The following is a 20,516-nucleotide window of genomic DNA, read 5'->3' as shown; positions in this document are numbered from 1 at the left end:
CACTGGGTGTTATACGCAACTAATGAAGCATCGAACTTTACATCGCAATCTGGGGATGTACTGCATGGTGACTAACATAATATAACAAAAAAAATCATTAAAAAAAATTTCCCAACAAATAAGAGTTCAGGGCCAGATGGCCTCCCAGCGGAATTCTACCGAACATTTAAAGATGAAGTAGTACTGCTTCTTCTGAAGCTGATTCAAAAAGTAGAAAAGGAAGGAAACCTTCCAAACTCATTCTATGAAGCCAGCATTACCTTGACCCCAAAATAAGACAAAGACCCCACCAAAAAGGAGAATTACGGACCAATATTCCTGATGAACATGGATACAAATATTCTCACCAAGATACTAGCTAATACGATCCAACAGTACATTTAAAGGATTATTCAAGATAATCAAGTGGGATTTACTGCTGGGCTGCAAGGGTGGTTCAACATCTGCAAATCAATCAGTGTGATGCACCACATTAATAAAAGAAAGAACAAGAACCATATGTTCCTCTCAACAGATGCAGATAAAGCATTTGACAAAATACAGTATCCTTTATTTATTAAAAAAAAAACAAACCTCTCTGCAGTATAGGGATAGAGGGAACATACCATATATAAAAACCCCCCACAGTGAATACCATCCTCAATGGGAAAAAACTGAGAGCTTTTCCTCTAAGGTCAGGAACATGACTGGGATGCCCACTTTCACCACTGTTGTTCAACTGGAAGTCCTAGCTTCAGCAATCAGACAACAAAAAGAAATAAAAGGCATCCAGAAGAGCAAAGAAGAAGTCAGTCTCTCTCTCTTCGCAGATGACATGCTACTTTATGTTGAAAATCCAAAAAATTCCACCCATCCAAGAATTCAGCAAAGTTGCATGATATAAAACCAATACACAGAAGTCAGTTGCATTTCTTTTTTTTTCTTTTTTTTAAATTTTATTTATTTATTTGACAGAGATAGAGACAGCCAGCGAGAGAGGGAACACAAGCAGGGGGAGTGGGAGAGGAAGAAGCGGGCTCATAGCAGAAGAGCCTGATGTGGGGCTCGATCCCATAACGCAGGGATCATGCCCTGAGCCGAAGGCAGACGCTTAACCGCTGTGCCACCCAGGCGCCCCGTCAGTTGCATTTCTATACACTAACAAGGAGACAGCAGAAATAGAAGTCAAGGAATCAATCTCATTTACAATTTCACCAAAACCCATTAAGATACCTAGGAATAAACCTAACCCAAAAGGTAAAGGATTTGTACTTTGAAAACTATAGAATACTTATGAAAGAAATGAAGAAGACACAAAGAAATGGAAAACATGGGACGCCTGGGTGGCGCAGTCGTTAAGCGTCTGCCTTTGGCTCAGGGTGTGATCCCAGCGTTATGGGATCAAGCCCCACATCAGGCTCCTCCGCTATGAGCCTGCTTCTTCCTCTCCCACTCCCCCTGCTTGTGTTCCCTCTCTCGCTGGCTGTCTCTATCTCTGTCAAATAAATAAATAAAATCTTTTAAAAAAAAAGAAAGAAAACAGTCCATGCTCATGGATTGGAAGAACAAATATTATTAAAATACCTATGCTACCGAAAGCAATCTACACATTCAATGCAAAGCCTGTCAAAATACCATCAGCATTTTTCATAGAACTGGAACAAACAATCCTAAAATTTGTATGAAACCATAAAAGACCCCAAATAGCCAGGGAATTGTTGAAAAAGAAAACCAAAGCTGGTGGTATCACAATGACAGACTTCAAGTTCTATTACAAAGCTGTAATCATCAAGATAGTATGATACTGGCACAAAAGCAGACACATATCAATGGAGCAGAATAGAGAATCCAGAAATGGACCTTCAACTCTATGGTCAACTGATCTTTGACAAAGCAGGAAAGAATACCCAATGAAAAAAGACAGTCTCTTCAACAAATGGTGTTGGGAAACTTGGACAACCATATGCAGAAGAATGAAACTAGACCACTTTCTTACATCATACACAAAAATAAATTCAAAATGGATGAAAGGCCTAAATGTGACATAGGAATCCATCAAAATCCTAGAGGAGAAAACAGGCAGCAACCTATTTGACCCTGGCCACAGCAACTTCTTGCTAGACACATCTCCAAAGGTAAGAGAAACAAAGGCAAAAATGAACTACTGGGACTTCATCAGGATAAAAACTTTTGCACAGCAAAGGAAACAGTCAGCAAAACTAAAAGGCAACCTATGGAATGAGAGAAGATATTTGCAAATGGCCCATCAGACAAAAGGCTAGTATCCAAACCCTATGAAGAACTTACCAAACTCAACACTCAAAAACAAATAATCCAGTCAAGAAATGGCCAGAAGACATGAAAGACATTTCTCCAAAGAAGAAATACAAATGGCCAACAGACACATGAAAAAATTCTCCACATTACTTGGCATCAGGGAAATAGAAATAAAAAACAATGAGATACCACCTTAGACCAGTCAGAATGGCTAAAACTAACAAGTCAGGAAACTACAAATGTTGGCGAGGATGCACAGAAAGGTGAGCCCTCTTGGTCTGTTGGTGGGAATGCAAGCTGGGACAGCCACTCTGAAAAACAGTATGGAGGTTCCGGAAGAAGTTAAAATAGATCTACCTTATGACCCAGTAATTTCACTACTAGGCATTTACCCCAAAGATATAAATGTATGGATCTGAAGGGGCACCTGCACCCCAATGTTTATGACAGCAATGTCCACAAGAGCCAAACTATAGAGAGAGTACAGATGTCCATGGACAGATGAATAGATAACGAAGATGTGATACATATATACAATGGAATATTACTCAGCCGTCAGAAAGGATGAATACTTACTGTTTACATCAACGTGGATGGAATTGGAGGGTATCATGCTGAGTGAAATAAGTCAATCAGAGAAAGACAATTATCACATAGTTTCACTCATATATGAAACATAAGAAACGGTGCGGAAGATCATAGGGGAAGGCAGGGAAAACTGAATGGGAAGTCATCAGATAGGGAGAAAAAGCATGAGAGACTTTTAACTATAGGAAAAAAACTGAGGGTTTCTGGAGGGGACATGGGTGAGAGGATGGGGTAATAGGGTGATGGGCATTAAGGAGTGCACATGATGTGATGAGCACTGGTTGTTATATGCAACTGATGAATGATTGAACTCTACATATGAAACTAATGATTTACTGTATTTGGCTAATTGAATTTCAATAAAAAATAAATAAAATAAAAATAAATAAATACTCACATACAGATATATAATGGAATATTACTCAGCCATCAAAAAGAATGATATCTTGCCCTTTACAATGACATGGGTGGAGCTAGAGCGTATTATCCCAAGTGAAATAAGTCAGTCAGAGAAAGACAAATACCATATTATTTCACTCATATTTTGAACTTAAGAAACAAAGCAGATGAACATATGGGAAGGAGGAAAAAGAAAAGAAGAAAAAAGATGGACATATGCAAAGGAAGAAAAGAGAAAGGGAATGAATCATGAGACTCTTAATGACAGAGAACAAACTGAGGGTTGATAGAGGGAAGTGGGTGGGGGATGGGCTAAATGATTGATGAGTACGAAGGAGGGCACTTGTTATGATGAACACTGGGTGTTACATCTAAGTGGTGAATCACTAAATTCTACTTCTGAAACCAATATTACACTATGTGTTAACTTGCTAGAATTCTTTAAAAATTTGAAGAAGGAAAAGGGAATGTTGAATCACTGTATTGAAAACCTCAAAATATATAGCACTATATATTAAATAGAATTAAAAACTTAAAAGCACACACAAATTTTTGAACTAAATTCATTGTCTTTTGTGGGCACAGGTCATGGTGCCCCAAAACAATTACAATAGTAACACCAAAAGTCCCTGATCATAGATCACCATAACAAATACATTAATGAAAATTTTTGAAATATTGCCAAAATTACCAAATGTGACACAGAATCACAAAGTCACCCAACGCTGTTGGAAAAACCATGACGATAGACATGCTTCACAGAGAGTTGCCACAAACCTTCAATTTGTAAAACAAACAAACAAAACATATCTGACAAGAACAATTAACTGAAAAGTAATAAAATGAGGTATTCTTGTATAAATAATGAGGTTAAATAAATAATAAAAAATCTACTAACACAGAGAAACTCAGGACCATACGGCTTCAGTATTGAATTCTAATAAACATTTAAGGAAGAATTAACATCAATACTTAAACTCTTCCAAAAAATTAAAGGGAAAACTTCTAAACTCATTTGAATGGTCAGAATTATCCTGATACAAATAATAATAATAACAATAATAATAATAAAGAAAAGAAATGACAGGTTAATATCTCTAATAAACGCAAATGCAAAGTCTTCAACAAAATACTTAGCAAAGTGAATTCAATAGCAAATTAAAAGGATCATACACAATGAGAAAGAGGGATTTATCTTCAGAATGCAAGGATTATTCAACATGACAAATTGATTTATAAATGCCACATTGATTGAAAAATAAAAATCATATGACCATTTCAATAGTTGCATAAAAGGTATTTGACAAAATTCAACACCCTTTCATGATTAAAAAAAAAAACCTCATGAAACCAGGTATAAAAGGAATTTATCTCAACACAATAAAGGACACATATTAAAAGCATCTAAATTGTTGACTTTAGTATATGTGGGCTAACTGAACATAACGAAAAAATTTAAATTCAAATCCAAGCAGCTTGCATCTTAAAAATAAAAAAGAAATAATAAATAAATTGTTGACTTTATAGGCATTGAATTGTTTGTTGTATTCTTATCTTTTTAATTTTTGTAAAATCAGTAATAATATCTGCTTTTTTATTCCTGATGTTGGTGATATTTGACTTCTCAATTCTTTTGCTTGCTCAGTCTGGTTGAAGGTTTTCAATTTTATCAACCTTTGTAAATAACCAGCAAAATTTATTTGCTGATTTAATTGATTTTCTGACCTTTTTCTGTTTTCATCAATTCCTACTGTAGTATAACTTTTCCTCTCTTTTTCTTGATTTAGGGTAATTTTTTTTATTTGCCTAGTTTCTTAACATGGAAATTTACAATACGTGGCCTTGTCTTTTTTTCCCTTTTTTTTCTAATGTATTTTATGTTATAAATTTCCCTCTAAGCAATACTTCTGCAGCATGCCATAGGTTTTCTTTTTACTTGTGATAAGAACACTTAACAGGAGATTTACTCTCTCATAACAAATTTTTGAATGTACAATAAAGTACTGTTAAATCTTCTATTATACAGAAGACCTCAAGAACTTGTTCATCTTGCATAATTAAAATATTATATCATTGAACAGTAACTTTTAATTCCTCCTTCTCCCCAGCCACTGGCAAACATTTTACATTCTTCTATGAGTTTGATGAGAAATTGTGATCAAGAAAGGGAAATGCCTGAGGGCCATGGGCATCAGGTCTTAATTTAAATAGAAAGATGTTTACATAAGATGTTTGTTTCAGAATTATCTATTAACCTGTTCATAAATGTTTTATGCATTTTTAATTATACATAATATAGTTTAAATAAGTTTGTTCTGTATTATTTCATACATATTTTAATTATTACAAAAATTCAGTAGTTATATGACAACATAAGTCTGAGAGGACACTTACTACACTTATAATAGTGGCTATTTTTGGAAAAAGAAAAGGCTCAAAGTACTTATGTTTGGCTCAGTAGATTTTCATTTCATCTGGTACCTTTAAATTTTTACAGAAATAAATTTATTTATAACTTGGATAAGTGATAGAAAACAAGTTATCCAACAAGTAAATAAAGATTTTATTTATTTATTTGAGATAGAGTGAAAGAAAGAGAAGGAGAGAGCATGAGCAGAGGGGGAGGGGCAGAAGGAGAGGGAGAAGCAGGCTCTCCACTGAGCAGGGAGCCCAACTTGGGGCTTGATCCCAGGACCCTAGGATCATGACTTGAGCTGAAGGCAGACACTTAACCGACTGAGCCACCCACGCACCCCAAACAACAAGTAAATAAATGGGAAAATCTATTTTAAAAATTATTTAAGAATCAATCCTATCTTATAAAGTAGGAACAGCCGATTCAATGGTGAGACCCAAAAAGATATGTCTGCATTCTAATCCATAAAACCAGTAAATTTAATATTATTGAAAACTAAGTGTTTGTATAAATAAGATCACCCTGGGTTATCTCGGTACATCTTATATCAAACAACAAATGTCCTTAAAAGAGACACAAGGGGAGCAGAGAAGTCTGTGTGAAGAGAGAGGCAGATGGGAGAGATACAGCCAGAGGAAATACCAACAAAGAAACTAAATTCCTTGAAATAAGAAAATCTTTTATAATTAAAATAAGAAAACACTCACCTGGCTTCTTTGTTTATTTGATCACCATATCCCACTGTCTTCACAACAGTTAATTTCAACTGAATATTACTTTCCTGAAGTTCATATGTCTGAATTTTAAGTCCAACATTTGAGTAAAAATGCGAGGATTTTTTGTCTTTCAGATTAGTATTGAATAATGTGTCAATGAGTGTTGATTTTCCAATCCCAGTTTCCCCTGTAATAAACATAGATACATTATCTAGGAGCATAAGATGGCTGAGAAGTAACACTCTTTTTTTTTTAAGATTTTATTTATTTATTTGACACAGAGAGAGAGACAGGCAGCGAGAGAGGGAACACAAGCAGGGGGAGTGGGAGAGGAAGAAGCAGGCTTCCAGCAGAGGACCCTGATGTGGGGCTCAATCCCAGAGCACCGGGATCACGCCCTGAGCCGAAGGAAGACGCTTAACGACTGCACCACCCAGGACCCCGAGAAGTACCACTCTTAACCCATAAAGTGGTTTAAAGGGTCTCAAATACATCAATGACTATAATGTCCTTTAAAGTATACAGGTTTCTCTTGACTCTCTCAGTCATTAATATAACATAGAAATATATACACAAAGATAATCCGATTTTGAAGAGCACTGAAATATTTAAAGAAAAAAGTCTAAGGAGCATGACTAACATGATGGAAACAAAAACAGATCGACAGACATGGTCTTGAATTAACAGCACCAGTGTTATACTACTCAAGATAAGCTGAAATGAGCATTTAAGATAATTAAGTAATAATTCAGATGAGGAGTCAGGCACTTACCCACACAGAGAATATTAAAAGAGAATCCTTGTTGGATAGATCGGTTCACCAACTGATGAGGCAAACATTCAAAACCAAAATGACCAAGCATTGTTAAACAACGGACACTATCTCCTTTGGGCTTAAAAAAATATATATTTTAATTAGAATTAGTAATATCATTTGAAAATATAATTTTAATATGTTAAAGAAATTAGAATTATCATTTGATTATCATAACTCAGACATTATTCAAATGAAGTAAATTTGTGAGCAAATAAGTCCTTGTCCAGACACATAGATTTTGCTTTCAATTTAAAAAATAGTAAATCTGGAGGAGGAAGAGGAAGATGGTGTGCAGTAGGAGGACCCTAGGCTCATCTCGTCTCACCGACACAAATAGATATCTACAAAATCACCCTAAATACCCCAGTAATCAATCTGAAGAATGACAGAACAAACTCCACAACTAAAGGAGAGAAGAGGCCACATCAAAAAAGGTAGGAAGTGTGGGGAAGTGGTGTAGGGGAGAAAAAGATCATGGCTGCTGTAGTAGGAAGGCAGCCAGAGTTGCAGAGAAGGGTGAGAGAGAGGAGCACACAGGGGAACACACAAGGAGAATGTTTTGCAAAAGATATGGGGTTGGAAAACTATAAGGGCTGAATTTCATGGTTCTTGCAACCAGTGGGGCTTGAAGCCTGCAGTTTGAAGGGTAAGCTGCCTTGGCTGAGATAGAGCTCCAAGGGTACTGTGCTGGTCCTGGAGAGAAGACAGGCAAACAACCCGGGGGCAGATCCCATGCAAACAGCGCTCTGATGACTGCCTGGGGCCCACAGTGGGGAGATGATTCCTTCTTCTCCATGCATAGACCAAGAGGCATTGTTCACAGATGCATCTCTGGGAACAAAACAGCTCTCTGGCAACATTTCCCTCATTTGCCCCGCAGCATAAACACAGCTGGAAGCAGCACAGTGCCAACACTTGCTAACTTGCTTGCACAAAGCCCCACCCCTTGCACTCTGCCGGGACTACCCTTCCCAGTCAAGCTTGCCTCAAGCACACTGTAACAGGCCCCACCTCCAGAAGAACAGCACAAACCTTTGCCCACACCATGTCTCCTGCCCAGAGAGTTCTGCAGGGCTTCAGTTCTAGTGGAAGTAGTATCAGGTCTCATTTACTAAGCCGACCAGAGCCCCACTAGTTAAAACAATTCTGGCCAGGGACCAAGCACCGCACACTGCAGGCAAGAAGAGCCTCTGCAGACCACTGGTATGAAGAACAGAGCAACAGCAAGTGCATGCAGCACACACCAGGGACACTCCCTGAAGCATCAGGCCCTGAACATTATATGACCTCTTCTTCACAAAGCCATTCAGGGGTCCTGAGAGTATCAGGAACAGGACACATAATGGGCTTTTCTAACGCACAAAAGCAGACAAAGACTTAGACAAGTGCCAAATGGAGGAATTCATCCCAAATGAAAGAACAAGATAAGGTCACAACCAGAGATCTAAGCAAAGCAGATAATAAGTAACATGTCTGATGGAGAATTTAAAACAATAATCACAAGGACACTCTCTGGGCTTAAAAAAAAAAAGAATAGAAGCGATCAGGGAGATCCTTACTGCAGAGAGAAAAGAGTTTAAAAAAGAATCAGTCAGAGATGAAGAGTGAAATAAACGAGATTGGAAACAGGCCTGATGCAATGAACAGCAGGCTGGAAGAGTGAATTAGTGACATAGAGGAAAAAGTAACAGAAATTAAAGAAGGTGAACAGCATAGAGAAAGTATTGCACAAGAATAGACTTATGGAAGTCAGTGACTCCATCAAATGTAATAACATGCATATTATAGGAGTCCCAGAGGAAGGGAGAGAAAAAGGGGTAGAAATTTTATTTGAAGAAATAGCAGCTGTGAAGTTAAACTCTCACTCTTTGTAGGTGACATGATAATCTATGTGGAAAACCCAGAAGACTCCATTCCAAAATTGCTAGAACTCATAAAGGAGTTCAGAAACATGGCAGGATATAAAATCAATGCACAGAAATCAGCTGCATTTCTATACACCAACAATCAGACAGGAGAAAGAGAAATGAAGGAGTTGATCCCATTTACAATTGCACTAAAAACCATATGATACCTAGGAATAAACCTAACCAAAGAGGCAAAGGATTTGTACTCAAAAAACTGTAGAACACTCCTGAAAGAAATTGAGGAAAACACAAAGAAATGGGAAAACGTCCCATGCTCATGAATTGGAAGAACAAATATTGTTAAAATGTCTATGTTACCTAGAGCAATCTACACATTCAATGCAATCCCTATTAAAATACCATCAACTTTTTTCACAGAACTGGAACAAATAATCCTAAAATTTGTATGGAACCTGAAAAGACCCCAAATAGCCAAAGGAATGTTGAAAAAGAAAACCAAAGTTGGTGGCATCACAATGTCGGACTTCAAACTCTATTACAAAGCTGTCATCAAGACAGTATGGTACAGACACAAAAACAGACACACAGATCAATGGAACAGAATAGAGAATCCAGAAAATGGACCCTCAACTCTATGGTCAACTAGTCTTTGACAAAGCAGGAAAGAATATCCAATGGAAAAAGGACAGTCTCTTCAACAAATGGTGTTGGGAAACTTGGACAGCCACGTGAGGAAGAATGAAACTGGACCATTCTCTTACACCATACACAAAGATAAACTCAAAATGGATGAAAGACCTCAAAGTGAGACAGGAATTCATCAAAATCCTAGAGGACAACATAGGCAGTAACCTCTTCCACATTGGCCACAGAGACCTCTTTCAAGATTTGTCTCCTGAAGGCAAGGGAAACAAAAGAAAAAATGAAATTTTGGGACTTCATCAAGATAAAAAGTTACTACACAGAAAAGGAAACAGTCAACAAAACTAAGAGGCAATCCATGGCATGGGAGAAGATATTTGCAAATGACACTACAGACAAAGGCCTGGCATCTACGATCTACAAAGAACTTATCAAACTCAACACCCAAAAAACAAATAATCAAGTCAAGAAATGGCCAAAAGACATGAACAGACACTTCTCCAAAGAAGACATACAAATGGCTAATTGATATGAAAAATGTTCAACATCATTAGCCATCAGGGAAATGCAAATCAAAACCACAATGAGATACCAGCTTACAGCAGTTACAATGGCAAAAATTAACAAGACAGTAAACAACAAGTGTTGGTGAGGTTATGGAGAAAGAAGAACCTTCTTGCACTATTAGTGAGAATGCAAGCTGGTACAGCCGCTCTGGAAAACAGTATGGAGGTTCCTCAAGATGTTAAAAAAAGAGCTACCCTACGACCCAGAAATTGCAGTACTAGGTATTTACCCCAAAGATACAGATGTAGTGAAAAGAAGGGGAATAGGCACCCCAATGTTCATAGCAGCAATGTCCACAATAGCTAAACTGTGTAAGGAGCTGAGATGCCCTTCAACAGATGAATGGATAAAGAAGTTGTGGTATATATATATATACAATGGAATATTACGCAGCCATCAAAAATTAAATCTTGCCACTTGCAGCAATGTGGATGGAACTAGAAGGTATTATGCTAACCAAAATAAGTCAATCAGAGAAAGGCAATTATCATATGATCTCACCGATTGGCAGAATTTAAGAAAGAAGGCAGAGACTCATAGGGGAAGAGAAGAAGAAATGAAACAAGATGAAACCAGGGTGAGAAACCACAGGAGATGACTAACATCATAATAGTAATGAAAAAAAAAAAGAAATCATAAGAGACTCCTAGTCTTAGGAGTCAAACTGAGGGTTGCTGGAGGGTAAGGAGTGGGGGGGATGGGGTGGCTGGGTAATGGACACTGGGGAGGGTATGTGCTGTGGTGAGTGCTGTGTGTTGTGTAAGACCGATGAATCACAGACCTGTACCCCTGAAACAAACAATACATTATATGTGAATTTAAAAAAAATTTTTAAATAGATCTTAGAGGAGAACACAGGCAGTAACCTCTTTAATACTAGCTATAGTAACTTCTTTCTAGATATGATGCAAGAGAAACAAAAGCAAAAATAAACAATTGGGACTTCATCAAAATAAAAAGCTTCTGTACAGTGAAGGAAACAACAATTGAAAGGGCAACTTATGGAATAAGAAAAGGTATTTGCAAATGACATATCTGATGAAGGTTTAGTATCCAAAATATATAAGGAACTTATAAAACTCAGTGCCTGAAATACAAATAATCCAGTTAAAACTAGGCAGAAGACATAAATAGACATTTTTTCCAAAGAAGACATCCAGGTGACCAAAAGGCACATGCAAAGATGTATCATCATCAGGGAAATACAAATCAAAACTGCAATGAGATGTCACCTCACAGCTGGCAGAATGGCTAAAATTAACAACATAGGAAACAACAGGTTTTGGTGAGGATGTAGAGAAAGGGGAATCCTCTTACACTGTTGGTGGGAATGTAAATTGGTGAAGCCACTCAGGTAAACAGTATGGAGGTTTCTCAAAAAGTTCAAAGTAGAACTACACTACAATCCAGCAATTGCACTACTAGGCAGTTGCACAAAGAATACCAAAACACTGATTTGAAGGGATACATGTACCACAATGTTTATAGCAGCACTATCAACAATAGCCAAATTATGGAAAGAGCCCAAATATCCATCAACTGATGAATGGATAAAGAAGTGGTATATATACACAATGAAATATTACTCAACCATTAAAAAGAATGAAATCTTACATTTGCAATGACATGGATGGAGTTAAAGAGTAAGTGAAATATGTTAGTTCAGAGAAAGACAAATACCATATGATTTCACTCATATGTGGAATTTAAGAAACAAAACAAATGAACATAAGGGAAAAAAGAGAGGCAAACCAAGAAACTGACTCTTAACTATAGAGAAGAAACTGATGATTACCAGAGGGAATTTGGGTGGGAGGATGTGGTAAATATGTGATGGGGATTAAGGAGGGCACTTGTTTTGATGAGCAGCAAGTATTGTATGTAAGTGTTGAATCACCAAATTCTACACGTGAAACTAATATTACACTGTATGTTAACTAACTGGAATTTAAATAATAATTTTGAGGAGAAAGATTTGGTATATTTATCTGAGATAGAATATTACTTGGCCATGAAAAAGAATGAGGTGTTGTCATTTGCAACAACATGGATGGACCTAGATGGTATAAAGCTTAGTGAAAAAAGTCACTTAGAGTAAAACATGTGCTATATCGTTTTACTTATATTTGGAATTTAAGAAACAAAGCACAAAAAGAAAAAAGGACAAACAAAAAATACTCTTAAATACAGTGAAGAAACTGGTGGTTCTCAGAAAAAAGATAGGTGGGGGAATGGGGAAACAGATAAAAGGGACTAAGTGTAAATTTATCATTATGAGTATTGAGTAATGTATTGAATTTTTGAATCATATTGTATACCTGAAACTAATACAACACTGCATCTTAATTACACTTTAATAAAAACAATTAAGTGAGTCTACTTAAGCTTTACATTCCAATACAGGAGAGAGATTAAAAATAACACTAGGCATCCTCACATATTGATGGTTATAGTATAAATTGGCATAGTATCTTTATAAGAGTGATTTAGCAATTACTTATCAAATTTTAAATTGTGTGTATTTTCTGACCCAGCAATTCCATTTCTAGCAAAGTATTCAAACATATACCTGAAAAAGTATGTAGAAGGATATTAAATGTGGCATTATATGGAATTGGGAAGAAGAAAGAAGGAGAAGAAGAAGGAGGAGGGGGTAGGGGAAGAAAGGAAAAAAGAGAGGCAAAAAAAAGATGGCAGAGGAGTGGGGGACCTTTTTTCAGCTGGTCCCCTGAATCAAGCTGGATATCTACCAGACCATCCTGAACACCCACGAAATCAGCCTGAGACATAAGAAGATACATCTGGATCTCTACAAACGAACATCTCCAGAGCTGTGTCTCGAGGTACAAAGCGGGGAGCCGAGAGCCTGCATGCAATATCGGAAGATAAATGGAAGGGGGGAGGGAGCCGCCGCGCTTGGGCCCCAGGAAGCAGTAGCCACCTGCATGGGGGAGCAGGCCAGACTCGCAGACCGGTAGCCGCCAGGAAACCAGACTGAAAACCGGAGCTCCGGAGCGCGTGGGTGAACCAGACTGAAACCGGGAGCTCAGGAGTGCATGCGGGAACTGGGGCGGCTGGTGGTGTTAGAAGCACAAAGGACAGAGACATGCCAGACTGGGAGCGAGGACTGGGAGAGCAGCTGTGGGGCGCACAACCTGGGACGCTGTGGGTTTTCGCAGCACTGACAAAAAAAGAGTTAAAGTGGCCAGGAAGGCTCAGTGGAGGGCAGACTGTGATCTCACCGTTCTGAGACAGAAGCTTGGATACGGTCACTGCTGCTCTGACTCTCAGAAGAGTCACAGAAAGCCACCAGGGAAAGCCGCCAGAGAACAAAAGCCCCCCAAAACTGGTTCTCACTGAGTCCACCCCCCCCACAGGGGGTAGGGCAACTCTGACCAAACAGGGTTGCCTGAGTATCAGCATGGCAGGCCCCTCCCGCAGAAGGCAGGCTGGAAGTACAAGAAGCCCACATCCCTAAGGTCCCTATAAAACAGGTGCATCTTGCTTGGGTTCTGGTCAATAATTTGGGCTCTGTACATCCCCGCAACCACACCTCATCAGAATGACAAGGAGGAGGAACCCCCAACAAAGGAAGAAACAGAGACTATGGCCTCTGCCACAGAACTAATGGATATGGATATAACCAAATTGTCAGAAATGGATTTCAGAGTAACAATTGTCAAGATGATGTGTAGGCTTGAAAAAAATATTAACGAAAATCTATCTCTAAGGGCTGAAATGAGAATGAATCTGGCGGAAATTAAGAATGCTATAAATCAAATGCAGTCTAAACTGGATGCTCTGACTGCCAGGGTAAACTAGGCAGAAGGAATTAGTGAGTTAGAGGATGAGATGATAGAAAAGAAGGAAAGAGAAGAAACATGGCTTAAAAAACTCCACTTTCAAGAAAAAAAGACTACCGGAGATGACTAACTCAATGAAACGTTCCAATGTCAGAATCATCGGCCTCCCCGAGGGGGTGGAGAGACAGAGAGAGGTCTAGAAGAGATATTTGAACAAATTGTAGCCAAGAACTTCCCTAATCCAGCGAAGGAAACAAGCATTCATGTCCAAGAGGCAGAGAGGACCCCTCCCAAGATCAATGAGAACAGACCAACACTATGACATATAATAGTACAATTCGCAAATCTTAGATCCAAGGAAACAATCTTGAAAGTGGCAAGGGGGAAGAGATTCCTCACGTACAGAGGGAGGAACATCAGAATAATGTTGGACCTGTCCACAGAGACCTGGCAAGCCGGAAAAAGCTGGCAAGCCATATTCAGAACACTAAGCGAGAAGAACATGCAGCCAAGGATACTGTATCCAGCAAGGCTGTCATTCAGAATGGATGGAGAGACAAGGAGCTTCCAAGACTGGCAGAAACTGAAAGAAAATATGACCACCAAGCCAGCTCTACAAGAAATATTAAGGGAGGTTCTATAAAAGGGGAAAGACCCCAAGAGTGATACAGAACAGAAATTTATGGAGACAATCTATAGAAACAAGGACTTCACAGGCAACATGACAACATTAAAATCATACCTCTCAATAATCACTCTCAATGTGAATGACCTAAATGCTCCCATAAAACGCCACAGGGTTGCAGATTGGATAAAAAGACATGAACCATCCATATGCTGTCTACAAGAGGCTCATTTTGAACCTAAAGATACATCCAGACTGAAAGTGAAGGGATGGAGAGTGATTTTTCATGCCAACAGACCTCAAAAGAAAGCTGGAGTAGCAATTATCATATCAGACAGATTAGATTTTAAGCTAACGACTGTAGTTAGAGATACAGAAGGACACTATATTATTCTTAAAGGGTCTATCCAACAAGAGGATCTAACAATTATAAATATCTATGCCCCCACCAGGGAAGCAGCCAGTTACATAAGCCAACTCTTAATCGAATAAAGGACATATAGATAACAATACATTAATAGTAGGGAACCTCAACACTCCACTCTCAGCAATAGACAGATCATCTAAGCAGAAAGTCAACAAAGAAACAAGAGCTTTGAATGACATACTGGACCAGATGGACCTCATAGATATATACAGAACACTACACCCTAGACCAACAGAATACTCATTCTTTTCAAACGCACATGGAACTTTCTCCAGAATAGACCATACACTGGATAACAAAACAGGTCTTTTTTTTTTTTTTTTAAGATTTTATTTATTTATTTATTTATTTATTTATTTGACAGAGCGAGAGACAGGCAGCGAGAGAAAGAACACAAGCAGAGGGAGTGGGAGAGGAAGAAGCAGGCTCATAGCAGAGGAGCCTGATGTGGGGCTCAATCCCATAACGCCAGGATCACGCCCTGAGCCGAAGGCAGATGCTTAACCGCTGTGCCACCCAGGCGCCCCCCAGCAAAACAGGTCTTAACCGACACCAAAAGAGTGGCGCCTGGGTGGCATAGTGGTTGAGCATCTGCCTTCAGCTCAGGGCGTGATCCCAGCGTTATGGGATCGAGCCCCACATCAGGCTCTTCTGCTATGAGCCTGCTTCTTCCTCTCCCACTCCCCCTGCTTGTGTTCCCTCTCTCGCTGGCTGTCTCTATCTATGTCAAATAAATAAATAAAAATCTTTTTAAAAAATTGATCAGTGTGATAGATCACATTAATAAGAGTAGAGACAAGAACCATATGATCCTCTCAATTGATGCAGAAAAGGCATTTGACAAAATACAGCATCCTTTCCTGATTAAAACCCTTCAGAGTGTAGGGATAGAGGGTACATTCCTCAATTTCATAAAAACCATTTATGAAAAGCCTACAGCAAATATCATTCTCAATGGGGAAAAGCTGAGAGCCTTTCCCTTAAGATCAGAAACATGACAAGGATGCCCACTCTCACCATTATTGTTCAACATAGTACTAGAAGTCCTAGCAACAGCAATCAGACAACAAAAAAGAATAAAAGGTATACAAATGGCAAAAAAGAAGTCAAACTCTCCCTCTTCGCAGAGGACATGACACTTTATATGGAAAACCCAAAAGACTCCACCCCCAAATTACTAGAACTCATACAACAATTCAGTAACGTGGCAGGATACAAAGTCAATGCACAGAAATCAGTTGCATTTCTATAAACGAACAATGAGACTGAAGAAAGAGAAGTTAGGGAATCCATTCCATTTACAATAGCACCAAAAACCATAAGATATCTCGGAATAAACTTAACCAGAGAGGTAAAGGATCTATACTCTAGAAACTACAGAACACTGATGAAAGACATTGAAGAAGACACAAAAAGATGGAAAAACATTCCATGCTCATGGATTGAAAGAAGAAACACAGTTAAATTGTCTATGCTACCCAGAGCAATCTACACTTTCAACGCCATCCCGATCAAAATACCAATGACATTTTTCAAAGAGCTGGAACAAACAATCCTAAAATTTGTGTGGAACCAGAAAAGACCCTGAATCACCAAGGAAAAGTTGAAAAAGAAAAACAAAGCTGGGGACATCACATTGCCTGATTTCAAGCTATACTACAAAGAGGTAATGNATGAGATATTTCAAAGTGCTGGAAGAAACAATCTTGAAATTAGTGGGAAACCAGAAAAGATCCTGGATTGCCAAGGAAATATTGAAAAAGAAAAACAAAGCTGAGCACATCACGTTGCCTGATTTCAAGCTATACTAAAAAGCTGTGATTACCAAGACAGCATGGTACTGACACAAAACAGACACATAGACCAATGGAACAGAATACAGACTCCAGAAATGGACACTCGACTCTATGGTCAACTAATCTTTGACAAAGCAGGAAAAAACATCCAGTGGAAAAAAGACAGTCTCTTCAATAAATGGTGCTGGGAAAATTGGATAGCTATATACAGAAGAATGAGACTCGACCACTCTCTCACACCATACACAAAGATAAACTCCAAATGGATGAAAGGCCTTGATGTGAGACAGGAATCCATCAAAATCATAGAGGAGAACATAGGCAGTAACCTCTTCAACATCGGCCACTGCAACTTCTTTCATGACACGTCTCTAAAGGCAAGGGCAACAAAAGCAAAAATGAACTTTTGGGACTTCATCAAGATAAAAAGCTTCTGCACAGCAAAGGAAACAGTCAACACAATAAAGAGGCAACCCATGGAATGGGAGAAGATATTTGCAAATGACACTACAGATAAAATTCTGGTATCCAAGATCTACAAAGAACTTCTCAAACTCAATACCCAAGAAACAAATAATCAAATAAAAAAATGGGTAGAAGATATGAACATACACTTTTCCAAAAAAAAAACCATACTAATGGCTAACAGACACATGAAAAAATGTTCAACATCACTAGCCATCAGGGAAATTCAAATCAAAACCACACTGAGATACCACCTAACACCAGTTAGAATGGCAAAAGTTGAGAAGGCAAGAAACAACAAATGCTGGAGAGGATGTGGAGAAAGGGGAACCCTCTTACGCTGCTGGTGGGAATGCAAGTTGGTACAGCCACTTTGGGAAACAGTGTGGAGGTCCCTCAAAAAGTTAAAAATTGAGCTACCCTATGACCCAGCAATTGCACTACTGGGTATTTATCCCAAAGATACAGACATAGTGAAGAGAAGGGCCATATGCACCCCAATGTTCATAGCAGCATTGTCCACAATAGCTAAACAGTAGAAGGAGCCGAGATGCCCCTCAACAGATGACTGGATTAAGAAGATGTGGTCCATATATACAATGGAATATTACTTGCCCATCAGAGAGAATGATTATCCAACATTTGCAGCAACATGGACGGGACCAGAGGAGATTATGCTAAGTGAAATAAGTCAAGCAGAGAAAGATAATTATCATATGGTTTCACTCATTTGTGGAACATAAGGAATAGCAGGAAGATCGGTAGGAGAAGGAAGGGAAGAATGAAGGGTGGGTAAACAGAAGTGGGAATGAACCATGAGAGACTATGGACTCTGGGAAACAAACTGAGGGTTTCAGAGGGGAGGGAGGTGGGGAAATGGGCTAGCCCGGTGATGGGTATTAAGGAGGGCACGTATTGCATGGAGCACTGGGTGTTATACGCAAACAATGAATCATGGAACACTACATCAAAAACTAATGATGTACTGTATGGTGACTAACATCATAAAAAAAAAAAAAAAAGGAAAGGAAAAAAGAAAAAAAAAAAGCAGGAGTTACCTTATCACTACCTAGAGGGGACTGGTTATTGAAGAAAAGTACTTTCATAACAACTGTGTACTAGGGAGTACAGAGCTAAGCTATTAAAAAGAATGAGGCTGATCTGTGTGCTGATATAAAAAGTTGTCCAAAGATTAGTTACTGCTGGTAAAAAAAAGTTAATAAAAAAAAAAAACTAGGTTGAGAGAAGTGTTTTCTCTTTCCTACTTTTTGAACATGATAGTTTTAATATAAATGAGAGAATAAACTAGTTGCTAATTGCAAAAGGGTTCCACAAAAAAGACGCTATAAGATTACTTCCTAAAAAATGTGTAGCATGCATTTATATATCGGATTAAAGTTTCACTATTGGCCTTCCGGATCCCTTCTAATTCAAAAATTTTATTATTTTAATATCACGTAAACAAAGGAGTGTTCACCATGATTTAACACAAAGAGGGAACCTGGGGCCCCTGGGTGGCACAGCGGTTAAGCGTCTGCCTTCGGCTCAGGGCGTGATCCCGGCGTTATGGGATCGAGCCCCACATCAGGCTCTTCCGCTATGAGCCTGCTTCTTCCTCTCCCACTCTCCCTGCTTGTGTTCCCTCTCTCGCTGGCTGTCTCTATCTCTCTGTCGAATAAATAAATAAAATCTTTAAAAAAAACACACACACACAAAGAGGGAACCAAAGATAATATGGAATGGACATAAGTCAGTGGTTTAGTTTCTGAAACAAACCTTTGACAGTAGTTTAAAAAACACTGAAGATGAAAGGTGGATTAAGTGTGATTTTAAAAGTATGACTGATAGAAAAATAAAATTGAATAAGTCATTCACTCCAGAGGAGTACCAGTGAGAAGGAAAAGGAAAAAAATATTGTAGTTTGGATACAGAAAACCCTACATGTTTGGAAGAGAAAGCACCAAGAAGAGAGCTATTAGTTATTAAGACAATAGGGGTGGGGGGGGTACCGAATGGGAAGACATCAGAGAGGGAGGCAAACCATATGAGACTCTTGACTCCGGGGAAACAAACTGAGGGTTGCTGAAAGGGAGGTGGGGGGGGGGTGGGGTAACTGGGTGATGGGCATTAAAGAGGGCACGTGATATGATGAGCACTGAGTGTTAAACTGAACTAATGAATCACTGAACATTATATCAAAAACCAATGATGTACTGAACCTTGGCTAATTGAATTTAAATAAAAAAAACATAAATGAACATGATTTAACATAGATCAATACTCATGTATATATTTGAAATTCTGCTGAAAAAGAATTCAAAACTGAGTTTTCACCCATTCAGGCATACTTCTTTTTAGTGTAAATTTTTATGTGAATTATTATATATTGTCCCTAGTATAGACACTCATCTTAAAATGAAACTTGGTTCAATCTCCCACTAAGCAAAGAAATTAACAAGCAATCACTCAACCATTTCCTAAAATAATTTCATTTTAATGTTATTTATTATCAGCACATAAAGTTCCACAAATACATGGATCAAAATAATGCTATTCTTCTCATCTAATGGGAAGTTCTTAAGTTTTAATTTGTTATTCTTTGGTGTTAAATAGGAATACTCTTTTGCACTACTAAAAAGGTCTGCAAACTCAAGAAACAGGCAACAGTTATTTAAACCATTATTGGTATTTAAGTCCAATCAATATAAAAGTTAATTCATGTGCAAACAACAAACATGACCCTGTATCATCTATGTCTATATCATTTTACTGAGTCAATATTTTAAAAATCACCCAATCTCGTTAAAGTACAAAATGGAAAGTTCTATTTGAAAGATATACTCAACTACATCTTCACCACGGGGTATTTGCGTGGGCATACACACTGGTTTTTCTGCCATGCCAGGTTGAAAAAGCTGAAAATGAAGAAATAAAAATCTTTTTAAAACTACTTTAGAAGGCTATATTCCTATAATATAATTTAGATCAATAAGGGAGTCTAATAGGACATTTATCCCAGCTTTCGGCTTTCAGTCCAGACAATTGACCTGTTTTAAATTGTGGCTGTTTTCCTAGACAGGTTCCTATATAATAAATAATATGTAACATTTAACTTATGTACAGAGATACAT

The 20,516-nt window shown here is 38.2% G+C and overlaps 1 protein-coding gene across 1 annotated transcript in view; it reads right to left on the bottom strand.

Moving 5' to 3' along the window:
• The window catches only part of SEPTIN14 (septin 14), a 135,469-nt gene that overhangs the window by 40,152 nt on the left and 74,801 nt on the right, over positions 1 to 20,516 (bottom strand). Inside the window, exons 6-8 of the mRNA XM_019806489.2 lie at positions 20,232 to 20,300; positions 7,148 to 7,268; positions 6,367 to 6,562 (exon numbers count right to left, since the gene is read on the bottom strand). Coding sequence (XP_019662048.1) covers positions 6,367 to 6,562; positions 7,148 to 7,268; positions 20,232 to 20,285 — 371 coding nt within the window. The 5' untranslated portion in view covers positions 20,286 to 20,300. The remainder of the gene's footprint in view (positions 1 to 6,366; positions 6,563 to 7,147; positions 7,269 to 20,231; positions 20,301 to 20,516) is intronic.

Source organism: Ailuropoda melanoleuca, chromosome 10 (genome assembly GCF_002007445.2).
Source record: "Ailuropoda melanoleuca isolate Jingjing chromosome 10, ASM200744v2, whole genome shotgun sequence".
NCBI classification, from domain to species: Eukaryota; Metazoa; Chordata; class Mammalia; order Carnivora; family Ursidae; genus Ailuropoda; species Ailuropoda melanoleuca.
Note: the sequence above shows the minus strand (reverse complement) of the source record. Positions and strands in the feature narration are given on the sequence as shown.